General features: G+C 40.5%; 1 protein-coding gene across 14 annotated transcripts in view; it reads right to left on the bottom strand.

Moving 5' to 3' along the window:
- The window catches only part of EHBP1 (EH domain binding protein 1), a 213,493-nt gene that overhangs the window by 112,857 nt on the left and 80,733 nt on the right, over positions 1-19,903 (bottom strand). For all 14 annotated transcript variants that reach the window (XM_035553095.2, XM_050709408.1, XM_035553088.2 and 11 more), the window contains 3 exons: positions 19,308-19,447; positions 12,264-12,386; positions 3,394-3,646 (listed from right to left, as the gene is read on the bottom strand). In XM_035553095.2, the coding sequence (XP_035408988.1) occupies positions 3,394-3,646; positions 12,264-12,386; positions 19,308-19,447 (516 nt within the window). The remainder of the gene's footprint in view (positions 1-3,393; positions 3,647-12,263; positions 12,387-19,307; positions 19,448-19,903) is intronic.

Raw genomic sequence — 19,903 nt, 5'->3', positions numbered from 1 at the left:
TGAAAAATACGAATGCACTCCTCTCTGAAATTAGCTCATGTTTTTTGCATTAGTGATGCTATTGAATTGATCCCCACAGCAGGATTTACCCTAAAGAGATGCTAGACTGTCCACTACAAAATTAAAAATAGGACCTAGCAAACTACCTGACACTAAGCAGCGACCAGCAGTGGGGTAGCTTGTGGCTTTTTGTGTAACAGTCATCTTCAACAGGTGGCACCTCAATAGTCTTTCCAACCAGACAGCATTGTCCTGAGCCATGCAACGATTAATGAGGTAAGAAGCCACAGAGCCAAATAATATCTGAAAGCAAGTTTTATTCTGACCAATTTAAAAATGTTTTTGACCAGCATTAGAAAAAAACCATCCTTTTATTGAGGAGGAAAAACAAAGCTGTTAGTGTGCTAGGGTTAAGAGGTCAAGCTGCTTATGAATCAGAAGTACTCAGGTTGAAAGGGTTGTACTCGTAATTAGTTGTGATCTGTGCTGTTTTCAAATAATTAAACTCAACTTGGCAAGGCAAGCTGTTCTTTATTACCAGTTAGCCACCTACCATCTTGATTTTAATGTATACAACTCACAAAGGCAAAAGCAGAATTTTATACTAACATTCAAATGCCAAAACTAATATAGGGAATATTAGGGATAAGGAAAATGTGTTCATTATCTCTAGCTAGGAATGAGAATTTAGCCAGAGGAAGTATGTTTTGTGAGCAGTTTTACAGCAAAAGACATTTGTGGTGGACCATCCACGTCCACCTGCTCCATGCAACGCCTCATTACGCCGATGCTTGTGACTAGGCTTTGCTTACGCGTGTTGTGAAATGCTACATTATCTTCACAACCATTAGTGAAATAGGTTTGCATTAAGCCAATTACCCAAGGTAAATCCTCCACAGAGGCGCAGCGAGGGTAAGTACCTTGTCCAAGATTACAACGGGAGTTTGTTACAAAACTGGAAGCAGAGTTCAGGTCTTAGGGTGCTTTGTGCAAGTTCTGAGTCCAGAATCCCAATTCGTGATTTGCCAAAGCAGAGTGGGACAAGGGTCCTGATTTTCAGTGACACGTGTTTTCCCAGGACACAGCATCACATTTCCCACACAATAGAAGAGGAGAATGCCAAGGGGTGCACTAAGTGAACCCCACCGAAACTTTCCTGAGTGACAGTAAGTGTCCTTCAGGAGACTGCTATTTCTTATGTCTTCCATCTATCAGGTTCAAAGCCATTCCCAGGGAAAGCACTGGACCAGGGATAGTCAAACATGATTAAAAACCAACCCAAAACAACACAACTCAGAAAATAAGATGTTAGGAGAGAGGTTGAAAATAATATGCAAAGTTTCTAATGCCATGATATGACCCAGTTGTTCAGCCTTGTCTCGTTACACTGCTGAGGTCAAGTCAACACATCTCAAAATAGAGACACAGCAGAAGAAAAAAGAGGGTCCCGAGACGTGCGATGAAAATGATTAGAGACATGAAGAGACTTCTGTATGAAGAGAGATTGAAAAAGTTAGCACTGCTTAGCTTAGACAAGTGGCAAGTAATGGCGAACACGCTAGAGATAAAGAACACAGCAACAGTTTATGGCAGATAAACTCGGTAGTCCTAACTGTTGTTCTTAGAAGCCAACAGATGGGATTGGAAGGCTAACTTACTTCCAATCAATAAAAGGAAATATGCTCCATGTGATACCTTATTTTCTTGTGGAAATTGACACTGAAGCCTAGACTTTAGAAGGATTTGGAAGAAGATTAACCACTTGGATAATAAAAACATCCATATTCACATTAGATAAGAAACAATACACACCTGGACATAAACCCTTGTGATATAGGACACACAAACTGACACTGCTTATGAAAATCTTTCCTTCAGTGTTTATCATACCATGCGTATCCTTAGCAGGAACTTTTTACCAAAAAAAATGAAAATTAATGACACAAGGTGAAGCAAAATAATGTTTTTAGGAGTGAGTTAGCATCAGAAGTTTTATGTTCCTAGACTAGAGTTCTATTACTACATGTTCTTCCTCCAGAGTGTTTCAATACAGAGATCCAAGGGTTCTCCTTGCCATGCTTTACCCATTACGTTTAAAAAAAAAAAGTCTCCATGTCTTTTTCAATGATTCCTGTAGCCTGGGAGGAAAGTGGCAAGAGGTACCTACTGGGGCATTTGGACATAAAAACCTGTTGTCGAAGATATAAAAGTGTGTGTATATATGTACATATATGTATTATTTTTCCCTGCGGATTCTGGTGATCGGCGAACAATCAGGGATGGCTGCTGTGAATGTCAACAGTGTGATCACACTGGGATCTGAAGATACAGCAGCCAGTGCTGTTTCTTCAGGCAGTGCCCCGATGAACAGGCCTGGCAGAGAAATCATTCACCAATGCCTTTTTTTCCTTCTATTTTCCACAAAATAACAACATCAACATATCCACAGCCACAGAGCTTTAAAAGGAAAAGACACTGCAGGGTCCTTTATACATTTCTGTTAGAGTGCATGGGAATTCTTCAATTTCCTAGAACATGGCTATAAACAGAGAAACATGAAGATGATAGCAGGACACCTGTTTTAATATTTGACATTAAAGTAATGCAAATGTCATGCCATGATAAATCTTATTCAGTACCGTAAAACTAAACGTTAATTACTGTTGTTGTCTGTAAAATTGCTCATGTGTAATCACCATAAACTATCTCATGAGTGGTGTGGTTGGTGACTAATAACCACAAACAAGGAGTAAGCACACACCTTCAACCTTCCCAAACTGCACAGCTATTGCAAAAAACTCACTCCTTGTTAGGTTTCTATACTACAACACAAGGCAATCAGTGGGAGTTTATAAAAGATGTGTGTGGTTATGATAAAAGAAACAACCTAACAAAGCGCATATAGCGTTAGCTTTCCAATACAAAGGTTTAGTTTTATGAGAATTTCAAAATGTGCTACGCAGACAGCACAGAGCCTTTCCTTTACACATACTGCACACCAATATAGAACAAACTCTCCATTATCATCAACAAAAATCATTATTTTAAGTAGCGAAAATAATGGCAAAAAAGACAGGAAGGCCCAAGCTCTGTTGCTCCTTAATTTTTGGCTCATATACAACTGGCAGAGCATGAATTGCCAAAAAGGTACGCAGACTTGTTCCCTATCAAGTAACTTGCTATCAATGAGGCAAAGATGCATTTCCTAACTGATCACATTCAGCTGAACACTATGACTTGGGGGTATGGTATTTCCTACTGCCGAGCTGAAGATCAGTCTGTCCTGGGGAGGTGATTAAGGATCACCATCACTGAACCCAATACACCTCAAGATTAAGCCAGGGATCCCACTAATGCTCCCAAGGCCACTGAAAGATGAAGAATCATACTTACTCATCTAGCTCTTCCTCTTCGGCTTTGGAGGTATCTGCATAGAGGTATTTACTCATATCCACGGGTCTGACATTTTTCCTTTTCGCAGGTTGAGGAGAAGAATCTCTTGCAGTTACAAATGCTTCAGGCTCAGGATCTGGCTCATCAAATGGGTTCAAGTACTCTGGGGCATCTTCATCCTTGAAGGGATTGTAACTGTCAGCATAGAAACTTTCTTCTGGCTTTGAAGATGAAGCGATTTCAGTATCCGGTTCTACCAAACAACAACAAGAAAATCATTAAGCAGATTGAACACAGAAAAAAAAATGATGCCATTTTTATCAGATCTGTACATTTCGAGGGCTTATGAAAAGGTTTGCTTCCTAATTTTATCTACAAAAAGTCCTAGCCTTTGATGAATTTTCATGCTTTATTTATTTGCAATGCAATCTTGTTTATTCCGAAACAGGGTCTTCCAAAGGGTCATTGCATCTGGAGTGTATTGAATAGGCTTCATTTTCTCACTTACTAAAGTGCTTCCAATGTAATTTGTTATTAGTTTTCTTATTTGTCATATAAATGGTATCACAGCAGATTTTAAAACATTTTCCCAAGCTATTAGCCAATTCGTATCCTAGCAAAATGTTCTTAATTATTTAGTTGAGCTTTTAATAAAGAAAATAGATACCCTATATTTTTAAAATAAAATTACTTTTATTGTGTATTAAAAATGGTGATAACTAGTAGGTGCTCTTTTCATTTCTTAAAATGACTGAACTAAAATCAGTTATTAGGTATGACCAGTAATTACATTTCAAAACACATATTTTCACCGCTAACGGCTCCTGGTAACAATACAGAGTCTCACAGTAAAAATGAATTTAAATTGACCCTAAAGAGATGGATAATCAAATTACTCATCTATTATTTGGGCTGTACAGCAAAAACTTATTAGCAACCTGGAGCTCCATGAAGGCCTTTGAGTAACAGACACCACAGAAAGAACATCACACAAAAGTGAAGGGCTGCTGGATATTGAATGATACAAATCCCCACACAGCAATACAACATTTCTTACAATGACACATAGTACCATTAATCTTCCTCCTCCTGCAGCATCAAATGATCAGTTCAATATTGGATTTGATGTGCTTTCAAAATCTATGCAAATAGGAAATTCAATGTAGGGTTATTAAAAGCTAATTTCCAGTAACCACTCCCACACTCTTCTTGATGGAAAGTGTTTCTTTTTCAGATTTAGTGAAGCAAAATACCTTTTAGCTTTAAAAGAAAAACATTAAATGTTCTTTGTAGCAGGGCTCTAAAAGTAATAAAAGATGGAGTTCCAAGTGTATTTGTCACTAAACAAACTCTTGGGAAGACAAAATTACCAGCTGATCAACTACCAGAGGCACGGGGCAGCGCCAGGAACAGCGCTGCAGCTGCTAGGCCACAGATGGAGGATGTGCTCAAGTCACGAATCCTGCAGCAGGAAAGGCTTCACTCCTTCTTGGAGCAACTGAGATCTACTGGAAAGATTTTGGTTTAGGAATAACCTTAGGTTTTTAGTCCCTTTCTTCTTTTTGGTTCTTCACATTAGAACTGCAAAGGCTGTATTAACATATTATCTTTTATGCTCATTCTAAGGGTCTGTCTTTGAAGTGATGGATCTCTTTTCCATGGCCAGAAATTTAGAAACCAAATGGGTTTGTCTGGAATAAAGGAATAAAATAATGAAAATCTTACTTAAATGCTATATGGACACTCAGGAGACAAATCACTCATCTGGGACTGAGGGTGATCTCCACTGGGTGAAACAAAATAGAATTGTTCTTTGCCAGACAGCACGGCAGGTTCTGACTGGCAGACACACTTATGACTATGCACAGTGCTTGTGCCTGTGGGATTTCCCTTTGGTGATTACACAGAAAATTACATTAAAAAATTCCTTTAACTCCGGGTGAGGTTTACAGTTTCTTATTCCTTCCCCAACCTGGTTTAACTTAGCATTAAAGAAGCAACACATACAGTACACTCACACCTAAATTCTGTACATACTCTGAGTTCTTACATTTAACTTCAGTTTCAGAATGCAGCTGACACTGTCTCACATCAAAAACTGAGGTGAAAAAGAGACCGAAGTGTAAACCAGACATTGAACCACAATGGGATGAGAAGAAAGCGAAGTGAGATCACTGAAATTTATTATTATGCCTAACAGTCAAACAACCTTTACATTGTGAAAAACATATTATAAAAAAGAACTAATTAATCTGAATCCTTGTGGCTAGAGGAAAATATATAAATAAAACAGGGCTGGCTGCCATAACAGCTTTAGCTAAACCTAAAAAAAGAGGTCCTGTTTCCATTGAAGCTGGCTAAGCCTCACCTGAACGTCACACAAACATCTCAGCTGTGGTGGACATGTAGACAAACTACTGTAGGACAGAACAGGGAACATATTTGCAGTATTTCAACCGTAGCATGCGTTCACTCCTACCCCAGAGTAAATACAACATGTTTATCCATTCATAACCAGGATGTAAACTACATTTACCCTGGAAGAAAGGGCAGTCACTGCACAGCAGGGGATGCATGTTAAGCTCATACCCTCACTGATGCTGTGGTGGTTTGTTCGTAAGTTTGCATCTTTCTGAGAGAGATGTTTTGGAGAAATAAGATAATATTGAAGGTCAACAGTTTAACTTAAGGGAAAAGACATCGGTGAAGGTGAAAACTTTTAAAAATACAGATACAATCATATCAAGCATGAATCTCTGACAGCATTATAGATGAAATACATCAGAGCATAGGTCAACATTTCTAATGCAAGTTTTCATTTAGTTTAAGCTAAAATGGGAAGAGAGATCCTATATTGGCTCACTTTAGCATCCAGTGCAGGTGCTGATGACAAGCAGAAGTTTTGCTCTGCTTGCCCCGAGATGTCCTCAGGGTGGGTACCTACAGCTGAACTAATTATCTAGACCCCTTTACAGTCAAAGCAAAGAAACAGCCGCTGTTAGGACCAACCCATTTGACCTTCCTGATAACTCACACATGGCATTCAAAGAAATATTCATACAATTAAACAATTGTGCTGGATGCATGCGTTTCAGTTTAAAATGGGGGGACCTTTTACTAGAAGGAATGTTAATAGGATTTCCTGAAGTTAAAAACATTCAGGGAAACCATCTCTTACAACTGCACGGTAGGCCTTGATTTTCCATTTGCTTTTATGTTTCTCCTGGAAACAATGAGTTAAATATTTAAATCTGATACATTTTAAGGGGCAATGCAAATGGTTTTTGCAATTCTTTCTATTTCAACACTATGGATGAAGTGCTGTAACCTTAACTAGGGCAAATTTCTTTCTCTTGTTCATTGGCTCAGCAGTAACTACAAGTTTGGTCTTACATGCAGAGCACTGCAGGTCAGCAGCGAGGGACCTTTGGCTTAAAAGATTTCACAAAATTCTACACATAGGCTAAAAGTAAAGGAGCTAAGGAGCTTCTAAACGTATCGCTTTTAAGACTTTTACAGGCAGGGTTCTGCAGGGGCTCACTAGAACCCAAAGAGCTTGTCCCTCCCCTCCTTGTCTCTCCTACTGTCATCCAGGAGGCAATTTGTTTTTTCTCTGCTTCCCCGACTGTCCCTGCAGAAGGGAGGGTCCCTGTCCTCCACTGGGGAGCACAGCCCAGAGGCTCATTAGCCAGCCTCCAGAAACAGAGAACAGCTTTTGGGATCTGCTCCGTTCTGCTCTGCCAGCAGCCACGGTGATGCTCCTCTCTGAGCCAAGCTCCTGCTGCAAGGCGCAGCATGACGACGAGCAGGCGAAGCAAAGAGTGGACCCCAAAAATCCAGGGAAAGCATTCCCTCTCCTGAACCCAGACAGGATATCTCCCATGGGGTCTCTGAAACCCTTCGTATCTACCTTTTGTGTCAAGTGTTGGTCATCACTTTGTGAGCTCCTCTAAAACTAATTGATTTGCCAGGACAGTGACCCACCACCACTGCTCTTAACGCTGCAGCCGCTGTTACCTTTCTCTGTAACAAAGACACTTGTATTTTCTGCAGGAGCTAACGACGTTGGTTATTGCATTTTGGGAGGGCTGAATATTCAACAGCTTCAAAACAGCCTATTTCCTTCTTCAGGCTGATTTTACACCAATGGCACTACCTATTTTCCTGCCTCCCTCCATCATTAATCACAGCTGAAAACACAGGACTCAGGTCACTCCTTGAACTCATTTTTTAATTGCAGTTCTCTACACAGATTTTAAAAAAATACATTTGCAGCTTGGCACTCCAAGGGTCAAACACACAATAATTTTGCACGGTTAAGTAATAAAGCCACAGGGGTAGGAGTGACAAGAGAACAGGTAGAGTATTACTACAGCAGAAGCACCATGTGCTCTTGTGCCAGATTCTGGAGACACTACTTGCCCTAACTGCACTGAGAAAGACTGCTTGTGATAGTAATCGCTGACTGGCACTACCTATCTGCACAATCAGCCTTCTAGTTCCCAGAGGATCTCCAAAAATCACCCTGCCCTTCAACCCACTTGCCTTTTGTAACGCAAACATATTGTGACATATCCCTTAAAACCAAACAACCCCCCCACCAAAACATTACACACACAACTTTCCCCTTGGCAAGGGATGAAAGAACAAGCCACATGTGAAAGATACTTAGTTCTGCCATTTACTGCACTACTGGCAGGCACACAGACATGATGGTGATGTGAGCGGCGTAATGAACAGCACAGAATAAAAATGGTACTTCCCAGTACTTCTAGAAAGCATAATGACTGGCATCCATGTAAACCACAGATGATTTTCTCTTACTTTTATTAATGCCCGCACCAGCACCACATTACATTTCATTATGAAATATAAAGAGGAGAGTAATCTTTTCTCCCGTATATTGGTTCTTGTACTGCTCTCCTTAGGACTATCCCGTAAGGCTGCTGGGTTTTAGAACTGCGAAGAAAACCACTTTCATTTGCAGTGTAACACGTGCTGCAGAGAGCTCAGAAGTCTACACACAAGGTAAAGAAATACACTGGTGAAGGAAACACTGTTTTAAATGAAAAAGGGAGGTAGTGGCAGAAAATAGTTACTCTCACTTCTCAGGTGTGTTGCAGGAAACTTATCCTGGTCACATGCAACTTCAAATACAGCATTCCCCACCTAATTAAAACAATTGCCTGGAACACTGACAGTGTTACGTGGTTTCCTATTTGCATTTGTTGGCTATGTTGCCTTCCACATGTAAAATATTTTGCACAAAAATTATCTGATTGTAGAGTTCTGTTGTAATGAAACTAAAAGACAACCTAAAAGGCAGTCCTCGTACGATCGTCAACATATTGTCTAGCATCAAAGCTGCAGAGATGTATTGCAGGAGAAGACTGGTTTTGATTTTCCAGATTTCTAATGTCCAGTTGACCTACAGAGAGAATAAGGCTCTGGCTGACATGTCAACCAGAAGATGGACTGAAAGATTTTTTGAGTCAAATTGTTCATATGCATATTCACTCCCCTGTACGTGATCCTTTACACCACGGACTTTTAAACCTGGCAGGGACGGCTTGCTGACGACCCTCTGCCCTGCAAAGCACCCTCAGTGTGCACACGGATGCTGAGAGCACTCCACCCTGAATTCCCAGAGTTAGATGATTATGGGATTAGAAAGGTAGAGGGAAAGTAGCTGGTTTGTGGAAAGGAACAAGTAATATCTGTCTAGGAAACAAGCATCTACTGGCAAGTAATCCTCCTTGCTCTTTGAGTGACTGTCAGTGCATACATATTCATACCCTGGGTGACTGCAAGCAATCTCAGCAAGCACACAGGTTACAGGCTCGCTGGGAATATCCCTGGGCTGCTCTGCCAAATGGCACATCGTGCCTTCTAGTCTCCAAAGGCAAAGTACTTGGGAAAGGAGGCTCCAGGTGGCTGCTCCACACGTCTTGGCGAAATTAATTTACAAATTCTACGGAGAGCCTCTGAACTTTCACAGAGAATCTAAATTCAAGAATTTGCTTTGTCCAGATGCAAAGATAAAGCAGACTAACATGTAGTGGATCGAAAAATACCTCATCCCTGTATGCATAAGAGAGGTTAATCTCCTGATTTAAGCAGATCACAAGGCAAGTGAAACAGGTAACGTGACTCTAAGCCTGTAGGAGAAAATCTGCCTTGTACTCTTGAACCTCTGTCATGCTCCCAGGCGGCCACCAAAAAGGTCACATTCACTGAAGGAAGGAAAAAAAACAACAAAAAAACACAAGTGGGCATAGTCTCTAAGAGCTTCATAAGAAGCAGCAACAAAACTTCGACTGAGGTCTCAGCATAGAAGAAACGTCCTAAACTAAGACAGACTATACCTGTAGCCAAGTGGGAAACAAACGAGGCAATCCTCTGTGGTAGGGTGACAGGGTAAGAACAACTGCAGTACTCTGACTTCAAATTGTAGTCCAAAGCAAAGGGAAATCTCCCCAAATCAGTAATGTCTAGGTGCACCCCATGTGTAGATACTGATCTGATTAGCCATAGACAGGCCTAAGAGATTCCCTCTGTTGTTGAAGACCAGAACTGCTGTAACTAATTTGTCTCGGCACTTTTTCCCCCCTCAACTTTCTGTTGAAGGAAGAGGCATGGAGGACAGGTGCAGCTCAAGAAGGATGAGCACCATCAATGCCCATTATAGGGACAAGGAAGCTCTGCAGTGGAAGAGCCAGAACTTCTCAGAGGCGTCCAAGGTGGCTAAAAGTCCTCAGGGAGCCACTAATCATAAAGCAAAACCTTTAAAAATGCCACACCAGGTGTCCCACTTTTGATCTGACAGCCTGAGACGCCTCCGATTTCCACACAGCTCAGTGCTCCAGGAAGACACATTGCTCTCACATGAACCTGGCTGTGTCTCCATCCCTCCCAAATAAAAAACACCTATGACACAGTAGGAAGAATCCAGTGACACCCTGTTTATCAAAATCACTGTCACATTATTGTACGTTGACTGCTGCATGAGGGTGACAATGTGTGGGAGGAGTATTTGGCACATACACACCCAACAGCTCAGCGTTGCTGCCCACAGCCATGTAGATGAGTCTTCTTTGGGGACCCAACAGCCTGGCCAAGTACACAGAGCAGATCCAGAGGAATGGAAAAGTGTCCATGACTGTGCTTTAAGATGGCAGTAAAGATTTACGTGCTGCCATCAAAGGGACCACAAGTGACTGAAAAACTGTGACCTACATAGATGGGGAGTCTTTGGGGAACGTGATATGAGGCATCAAGTCACTCCACCACTAAGAAACAACCAGTTTCCAGCTCCATGTTCCTGAGATGAGAAGGAACTTATTCTTAGTTCCTATATTTCATCGTCAGTAGGGCTGCCGCTGACAGTAGGTTTTCACTGGGAAGGGAAGAAAAGTTGGGTTTGGAAGACAGCAGATAAGGTAAGATAGGACTTGGACAGCTCTCTCCAGGGAGAAGGGAGCTCTTCTTTCTAGAGCAGAGAAGAAAGAAAGGAATACAGGCTGAGTCTTTGAGAGAAAGTTGTGCATGGGCAACTAAATGAATGAATAAGTGTTTTGGTTATTCTGCCTCCTCCTCTGATCCTAAGGGAATTCATAGCTGAGGTGCAGACGGGAAATGAAGCCAAAGATCTGGACACCAGAACATAATCCATATATATATCGGTACCTACAAACCTCAAACAACTCACTTCTGCAGCTCTTGACACCTGACAACTCTGTAATGGGGTGAAGGAGCCTGGGATAGTGGCTTTATGGCTTCAGTGGCCAAATACAGAGGATAGTGCAATGCCCCTGTTTGAGAAATACAGACTGTAGGACTACACCACTGTCCAAGTATTACATGATTTAAATCACCACCCACATTAGCCTCTGTGGATTCTGAAGGCAGAAAAGCCATGTGGCAAGTAAACATTCAGCCTGTCCAGAGAAAGAGCACCCACAGGCAAAAACTACAGCTCAGAAGTGCATCCTCATTGGACATGGCATGAGAAATGCCATAGCTGTACCCTGGGCTCTTAGCTGCCTGGTATGGTTCTTTTCTACTGCCATTACAGAATGGCTCCCAGGGTTTGGCCAAAGATACTTCTTGGGATCTTCTATGGGAAGACAACTCTTGGAGCACCAAACAGGAAAATATGAGTAGAGATCTTCTGGTGTTTTTTTTTTTTGGATGGCAGCAGATGGAAATCTGCACATCTGGACATGGAGTTGAGGACAGCAGAGATCCCCATTCTGGTGCTGCTTTTCAGCCTCGTGGCTGAAGTCTCTGATTAAATACTTAAAGGGGTTATATTTCTCACCCAAAGAAAACAAGAATGGGCATGTTGGTCTGGAAAGGGGATTAACACCTACCACGTGGTGCAAGGTGCAGTGCCAGAAGGCTTAACTAAGGAAGCCATAAAAGTGAAAAGGGAAGAATGAAAGAGATACAATTAGATTGTAATAATGAAGATTAGAGCTAACCTAAACCAAGAATAGCTGTGATGCAGTGAAGACTGCAGTGAAGATTCTGTTCCACGTGGAACAGAGGCACTTGACAGTATGCTGTGCTCATGTAACTGAATATGCAGTCTATGAGGTGAGCAGTAGTAGGACACCTGGTAAGTCTAAAAGTCTCCGGTACAACTCTAAGCTTGTAGCCCCCAAGAGCAAATACACTTAAGGATGTGACTCAAAGGATAAACCCATTTTCCAGTGGCAACTGGATTACTGCTATTGCAACCTCTCTACCTCATGCAATAATTGTAGTTTATCAACATAGCATTCCTCATATGTAGCCCTACAAAAAAAATGTAATGTTTCATTAAGCATTTGCAATTAGTGATGAATTATGTAAAACAAATCCATTACCTTCTGCATCAGGGTCTCCAAATGGATTTAATTCTGCTGCATCGGGATCACCAAAAGGGTTCGTACTAGAGTTAGCCAGGTCTGGTTCCTCTTCATCCAGGAAATTAAGCTTATTGATAAGCTCTAGAAATAAGTGGGAATATTGCTTCAATATACATATGAACTGCTCATCTAGCACATTTCAAGTTGTTTTTTTTTTTTAAACACATATCAACAGTCCCTCTGAACACTGTACCAGGGAATGACACCAACTGCACAACTAAGCAAATGCACTTTAGTAGTACAACAACAAAGAAGAAGAAAAAAAAAAGTGAAATGAATGAAACTTCTATTTGCTGATCTGAACATGATGTAACAGAAATGAATAACAAGAAAGCTTCCTATTATATCATTAAATAAATATTACAGAACATCTAACCAGCTAAATGCTGCAATTTCTTTTTGGTTGTTCACATACATGTTAACTACCAGCATGAAATTTTAATTTTTGGAGGTAACATGCATGTAAAATCAGAGAGCAGGCATTTTGTCAAGTTAGAGAGGTCAAGTAATATTGACAACACAACTTCTGTTTTAGGCTTGGGTTTTGTTTTCTTTGTGTATGTGTGTGATTTTTTCTTTTCTTTCCTTGTTCATTATCAGATGACAATGCAGCTGTGGAGGGGATAGTCTCTTTCTCTATCGTGTTGTTACCTGTTGGATACACTACAAATTACTGAGAGTCATGCTGGGTGGAAGCACAGAGATAAAACTGACAGCTGAACACAAGCAGGAGTCAAAAGGTAATAGGTCACAGTAAATACAGACAATCAGAAACAGAAAGAAAGGAGGAAAGCTCATAGACCTTCAGAGGAACTGGCTGATTTAGCTGAAGGCATATTTGCTTGCTTTATGCAGTCATCTTGATCTTCATCTAAGCTGCTCAGAGCATTCAACTGGTTTACAATTTCTGTAAATAGAAGCCAGTCAAGACAAACGTAAGGCAAGGGCATTTAATGAAACAGAAGTGGCACAGACACTGTCACCAGAAAAAGATGGAGAGAGGGAGGGAGAGAGGGTAAAAGAGAAGACATTCAGTGTTAATTAAGAGAATACATTTAGAACAAGTCCTTACAACGATATACCTACAGCAAAGCAACCGTGCAGAACTCTTCAGTGATAATTTAACAAGAAACCCGGTTAATGGACATAAACAAAATCTTGCTGGATTCCTAGTGTCAGCAACAGTAATTAAGTTTTATGTGGATAATTATGCACCTCAGTTCAAAACATAGATGTACTAAATATAATTTGAAGAGTTTTCCTGCTTGCAAAGAAAACCGAAATTTTAAACCACTGTCAATCGAAACAAAAGAGCCCCAGAACAATTTACCTCCCTATCAAGTCCTTAAGGCTAGAGAAAACTAATGCATGCGTACGCCTATTACAATCTGATTTATTTATACACACACATACAGTCTGATTATTTATCATTTACAACCAGTCTCCATGAGAACCCTACCTGCGACAAGCTGAACGTATATAATTGTTCTAAATTGGTCACTATTGTGCTATGAGAACGCATACTGAACACACACAGTGCTTACATTTTCTAATGTAATGCTGGGCAAATAACACCCAACTGCTTTGTAAGATCCTATTTCAACTTCTGTCCATAGCGGAGAGTTGTGAATGCCATGAAATAACCATTTTAACAAGCATTGATCATAATGTTCAAGTCTCATCAAAACGTTGATGCCTCCCTAATTCTGGGAGGAAAGAAAGAAACAAAAACCAAGGTGGTCTTACTCCTGCACCCAAAGGGAAAAAATCTTCCCTGATCCCCTCCGAGTAGCTCCTACCCACAGCACCTGACGAATACAGCTACTGCAGCAAAAGGGACTGAGCCTGAGGCATCTCTGCAAGGCCTCAGGCACCCGTTCCTGTGAAGAGGGGACAGACTTCCTCAGCCTTCCGGGTCACAAACAGGCAGGAGAAACAGTCCTGCTCTTTGAATATCATTGGCCCCCATCAGGTTTTTTCATCTCTCATTTTTCCAATGAAGTAAAGGGATGACATCTTCTGGCGTCACCAGTGAAGCTGTGCGGATGCCCTGACCGTGCATTTACAAGCCAATCATCCTTGGATTTCCTTTAAACTCAAATCTCTTGGGTATACACAAAATTACTTCATAACACTTCCAGCTGCTGTTTTGCACTTGACTTTTTCTCAAACAAATTTGTTTAGGAACACAAACTTTTGTCACTGACTCTCATATAGTAATCTTCATTCTATGAACAAATGACAAGGAGTAAGATAGCAGACTACGGTTAAAACTGAGCAGCATTGTGACCGTACCAGCTCGTGCTGGTGCCCACAGCCACCCTGAGCTCCCCAGCAGGGCTGACTCGGACTTTTTCATAGGGCAACACTTTCACCAGGTGAGCCAACTCTTCATTTCTTGCCTTCACAGACAGCATAAAGAAGCTGAAGGCAAAAACAGAGTCTAGAACCTGAAGGTATTTCGGTCACTTGGTTAAAATCTTTTTTTTTTCCAATTTGAAATCACTTTGCAAAGCTGTGCCTATCTGCAAATCAATGCAGATCTATGCTGCCACTGTCTGTGGGGCGTAATCAATTCTGACAGTGACAAAGGCACAGCAGAATTCCTCCTCACTGCACCTCCTCGGTAGTCTTGATCTTCAATCAAAACCTACTTGGATGAGATTAGATCTATCTACACAGAGTTAATTTCACCATCCTCACTTCCTTCTTTTTAGTGCCAACAAACAAGACTATTGTCCTAAAAAATAACACCAAAACCACCCAAAACCTCTTAGTTTTCTCATTATAAAATCATGTATACACCTTAGAGATCTGAACAATATAATGCTGTCTTGTGAGAATATTTAAGACTCAAGATACACAAAGGCAAATACCTTGCTGTACTCAAATAAAACAGAATTGACCTTATAAAACACTAGTACAAACAAATTACTAGTTTATAACAGAGTGAGATGCTGACATGATTTACAGTTTATTATTCCAGCATGTGAAAAAAAATAAAACAATTACGATTCAGTCTTTATTGTCAGAAAATAACAAATTAAATTCAGAGCTTTAAAAAGAGGGAATTCTTTGATGTGGTCTGAATCACTTGGTCTCATCTGCCAACCTAAACACCCGTATGCACTACAATGTTTCTCATTACAATATTAAAAGGTTTATGTCATTTTTTGGAGAGTGGAAATGGTAGGTTGGAGATTTATGCCCTATATTATCTTTTTCATATATCTCATTATCTACAAACATATATTAGCTTGTTCTACAAGTACAGTGTATAAATCACCAGGGTTTTTTTCTTCCTTCTCTCTCACTTTTTTTTTTAAAGCAGCTTGGTGCTACTGAAAAAAAAAGAGTAAAGGTATCTGAAACTTGTATGAGATGTATGGCTTTGCAAATGGCAAGAAAGAGTTACCCATATTGCTCTCCAGAAGCCTGCTCTTGAAATACACTGAGGTGCAGACTCCTGCAACAGATCGCACATGGGCATGTTGCTCAGTCCATGTGGCACCCCAGGAGAGTCTTCACGCTCCCATAGGATGGAGCAGGAGGCAACCATTAACTTCAGCATAAGGCTAAGTAGCAATTAAAACATAAAGGGAAGCAATGCATGGATTACTACCCTAAGTTTGTGAGTGACAAGCCACATTCATTCAAGCACATTGGAATGCCTCATCTTCAACTGAGGACTACGGACAGGATAAATCTAGCAGGTTTTAATTCATCTTTTTTCTTTTTAATTAACATAGAAGCTAAAATATTTGAAACTTTGAATTTCATGGATACAAACATTATTTTTATGTTCACACAAAACAGAACAGTTAGGTGGAGATATAGCTTTTACATGCGATAAATTTACAGAAGAAACATTGGGAAGGAAGGGGAAAATGTCTGAGATGGAAGGAGATTTTTTTCTGAATGGAACTGGTGTTTTGAAGGGAAAACATCTTTCAGTCTCGTCTTAAGTTCAGTTTTATGGCAATAACTCCTGTGTTGACCACACCGCATTCCTCAGTGCTTTTGAGGTAGGTCAGAATTGCATCAATGATTTCATAGCTGAAGAAACAGAGGCCTAGATACTCGCCCAGCATTAGGCAACACATCAAGGAAGAGAAGCAGCATTTCCTAACTCACCTGCACCATCTAGAGACCTATTCAGCAGGTCTCTCACGTTCTCCTAGCGGTGGATATATTTATTCATCTATAAAACTGTAACTTGGGACCGAATGAAAACTTATTAATTCTTGAACCCTGCAAAAGGAACAGCGTCTGTGAAAAAGACTGGCAGCAACACCTGTAGCTGCTGCTTGAGAATGACAACATTTCAGTCATGGAGTCATCCAACGTTTCTATGAGAAGAACTTGAGTCAAAAAGATAATAATCCCTTCTGTTTTACTACTTGCATTTTGCTTTTTCAAAGCTTGCTTACAAACATTAACTCTAACTCTGCAATCCTCCCATCGTTCCTGTGAAGTACCTATAGCCAGTATCCCCATTTTACAGTTGGGAAAACAGGCACACCAAGACAAAGTGATTTGCCGTAGGGGACTGTGAGTCAGCGAAGGCATTCCAGCCCGCTCGGCTGCCAACACCCTAACAAGGCAAGAGATGAGAAAATGTTGGGAGCAGCAAGCTTTCAAAAGGGTTATGTAACTTCCTCAATTAACTTTATGGGATTCTGTGAACACAATTATTTTTAAAATAAATTAAAAAAGAGAACATCACCACATCAGTTCTGTTCCCTAATTTCCTTCTTTCTATATTTCCTCCTATTTTTCTACAATGATCCCTACCTCTAGCTATCAGAGACAGCATTCCCCATTCTCCTCTGCTCCTGAGCTGTCCTGGTGTTTTATTAGTTTTTCCCACTCACTATATTTGTCACAGGAGTCACTCCAACTGGCAATGAAATCAGAAGCCTTTACATTGTCTTGAACACGTGTTGAAATGGATCCTTTACATTTTATTTATAAATGTTTACTTACCGCCTTTGTTTCATACTCTCCCATTTACTTGGAAAACTACGTGCACTCATTCGCCTTCAACAGCCCTCCTATCCTTCTTGTCTAGCTCAGGAAAAGTTAGTCAGGCTAACGAAGCAACTCAGCTCTTACAGCCAACTGAACAGCTCTGAGGCTGACCCTTCCTCCTTCGGTGCCCTGAATGATGCATCCACAAAACAGCCGGCCCTGCCATCTTGTATCATTAGAACACAGATCAGAACAGGCTGAACAACGAGCAGATACCATAATTCAATAAGTACTTATTGCTTCTGCCTTGCAAGTAGTTAGTGCAATGGTTGCTTAAAACATCTTATATTGGCCTTTACCACGATAGCTGCAACAGCTGAAATGCCTCTAAAACTTCAAGATAGGACTTGACACTGTGTGTATGGGGAGGAAAGGCTCTGAACTACCCTAACGTATGTCAGTCAGCTCACCCCTCCCCATCTACCTCCAGGGATGGGCACTACGTAGACAAAGGACAGTGGACAGAATAGACTGAGCTACAGCAGCTTTCTGTGTGTTCAGGTGTTGCTCATTTGGATGCTGAACACTGCAAGAATAGTAAAGTTGAGAAGAAAGATCTGCTGCTTTTCATCTGGTGTCCTTCTGCACGTGGGTTTTCTGTAGCAGCCCTCAGAGCAGAATCCTGGCATATCTTAATAAAATATATCTGCATAATAGTTTATATAAACTTTATGTAGCATCTCCTTCATGTGCCCTTCTTTCGGGGATTATAGGAGTGCCTGCTGAACACGTCAGTTTTTGTTTGCTGTTCTGAACGTGCAGATGAATTATTCTGCTTGCAGAGACTCTGCAGGGTGATTTCAGTGTGACCAGAGTGGTATTTCACTACTCCTTGCAAGACATCTCTCCCTCTCAAATATTTCATTCTGGATTTACCAATCTGCTATGTCCCAGACAAATACAGCATAAGTAGAGACTTGATCATGGTACAAAACTTTTAATTGAATACGTAAAGCATGGAGAAAACGTATTTGCATCCTTTCACAACAATAACTGTAACAAAGCAATAATCACTTCAGGCTGAACCTTTCAATTGCAACAAAAGCTCAAAAAGAAGAGAGGCAAGTAATGTTTCCAAACACCCAACCAAGGTTCCTCAAGACTTTCAAAAATAGATTTGAGAATTCACTTCATTGCTTGAGATGCTCTACTCCATTTTACAGAAGGATCCCATTATTTCAACAGACATTTTTTAAAAATCACTGGCAGGCAAGAAGGCTGGAACAAAAAGTTCCTTTGTCCTTTCCTGATTCTTTTCTTACACGAAGAATTCCTACAGAACTCATCTTGAGCAGTACTATACAATGATCTCTGCCAACAATTTATCACATCCTGATCTAACGTACGTCGATTACTTCAGCTATCCTGGACACATTAAGCATTTTCATCATCAAGAAATTCAAATGTGGTTATACCACCTCACTTCAAACAACCTTACTACTATAATTCCATTGAAGGGTTGGTGAAGACACCAAGTCTCCTGATTTCATTTCCATGAGACACTCCCAAGCAAAAGAAGTATGCTGCTTGGAATTACCACGTTACCGAGCAGAATTTCAGCACCTACTGATGGCATAATTCACTTCACAGTTATTTTCACATGCTTATTTCACTTCTGCTCATCCTCTTGCTTTCTTACTCACTAGGCCTTTCCTGTCTGCCTTTTAGTCCTCTGTTCACATTACAGAATCACAGAATCACATTGTTTCTTTGCTTCCCTAAAATGCTCTCTGCCTCACGTACTCTCTCCTGAAAACAGGGAGCAGGCATACACACACACTAATCAATTATCCTAAATTCACAAAAATTAAACTTGGTTCAGTTATTGGTTCTGGTTTGCTCAAATTATCCTAGATTTTGTTTTGGATTGCTTTACAGCAAAACACAAATAAAGCATAAGGATAAATTCTGGGGAACACAGTTGGCAATTAGGATAGCAAACTCTTTTACCATCCTTGTGGCAAAACCAACCTGTAATTTTCGCAGCCTTTTCCTCTTGATTCACTCTGTTTTCTTCATCTTCTTCATTGTCTTCCTCAAAGTCATCTAGATTTCCAATATCAGCTTGCTTCATACTCATCAAACTAGCCAGGCTTTGCATGTCTTCATCCCTAAACAATAAATTTCAAACCAGGCATTAAAATGGAGTCTGTTAATACCACATCTGATACTACTGCATTATTAAAAATCCTTTAAATGTTTTTATGCCTTCTTTTCTTCAGGGAGGTCTCTGATCTCAGATCTGATCTTGAATACAGTGTAAGAACAAAATGAAAACACTCATGTATATTAATTTCTGAAGGGAAAGGTTTCTTGTAACAAAATTCCAAATGGTAAAAAACGGTGCTATCTTGCATTAAGAGTTAATTTAATAACTGATTCTTAAAATTGTAAGCCAGTCCAGAAATGTTACTGAATACACATCTGGTCTCCCTTGCTTAATGTGAAAATGCTTGGTCAGAGCTACTGTCCGTACACTGCATGTGACCTATCACTAGATTGATTCAAAACTCCAGACACTGTTACAGAGGTAAGAATCCCTTTCTTAAATACACAAATTCATAAAC

Source organism: Cygnus atratus, chromosome 3 (assembly GCF_013377495.2).
Source record: "Cygnus atratus isolate AKBS03 ecotype Queensland, Australia chromosome 3, CAtr_DNAZoo_HiC_assembly, whole genome shotgun sequence".
NCBI lineage: Eukaryota > Metazoa > Chordata > Aves > Anseriformes > Anatidae > Cygnus > Cygnus atratus.
The sequence above is the reverse complement of the archived record's forward strand: the minus strand, read 5'-3'. Positions and strand labels throughout refer to the sequence as shown.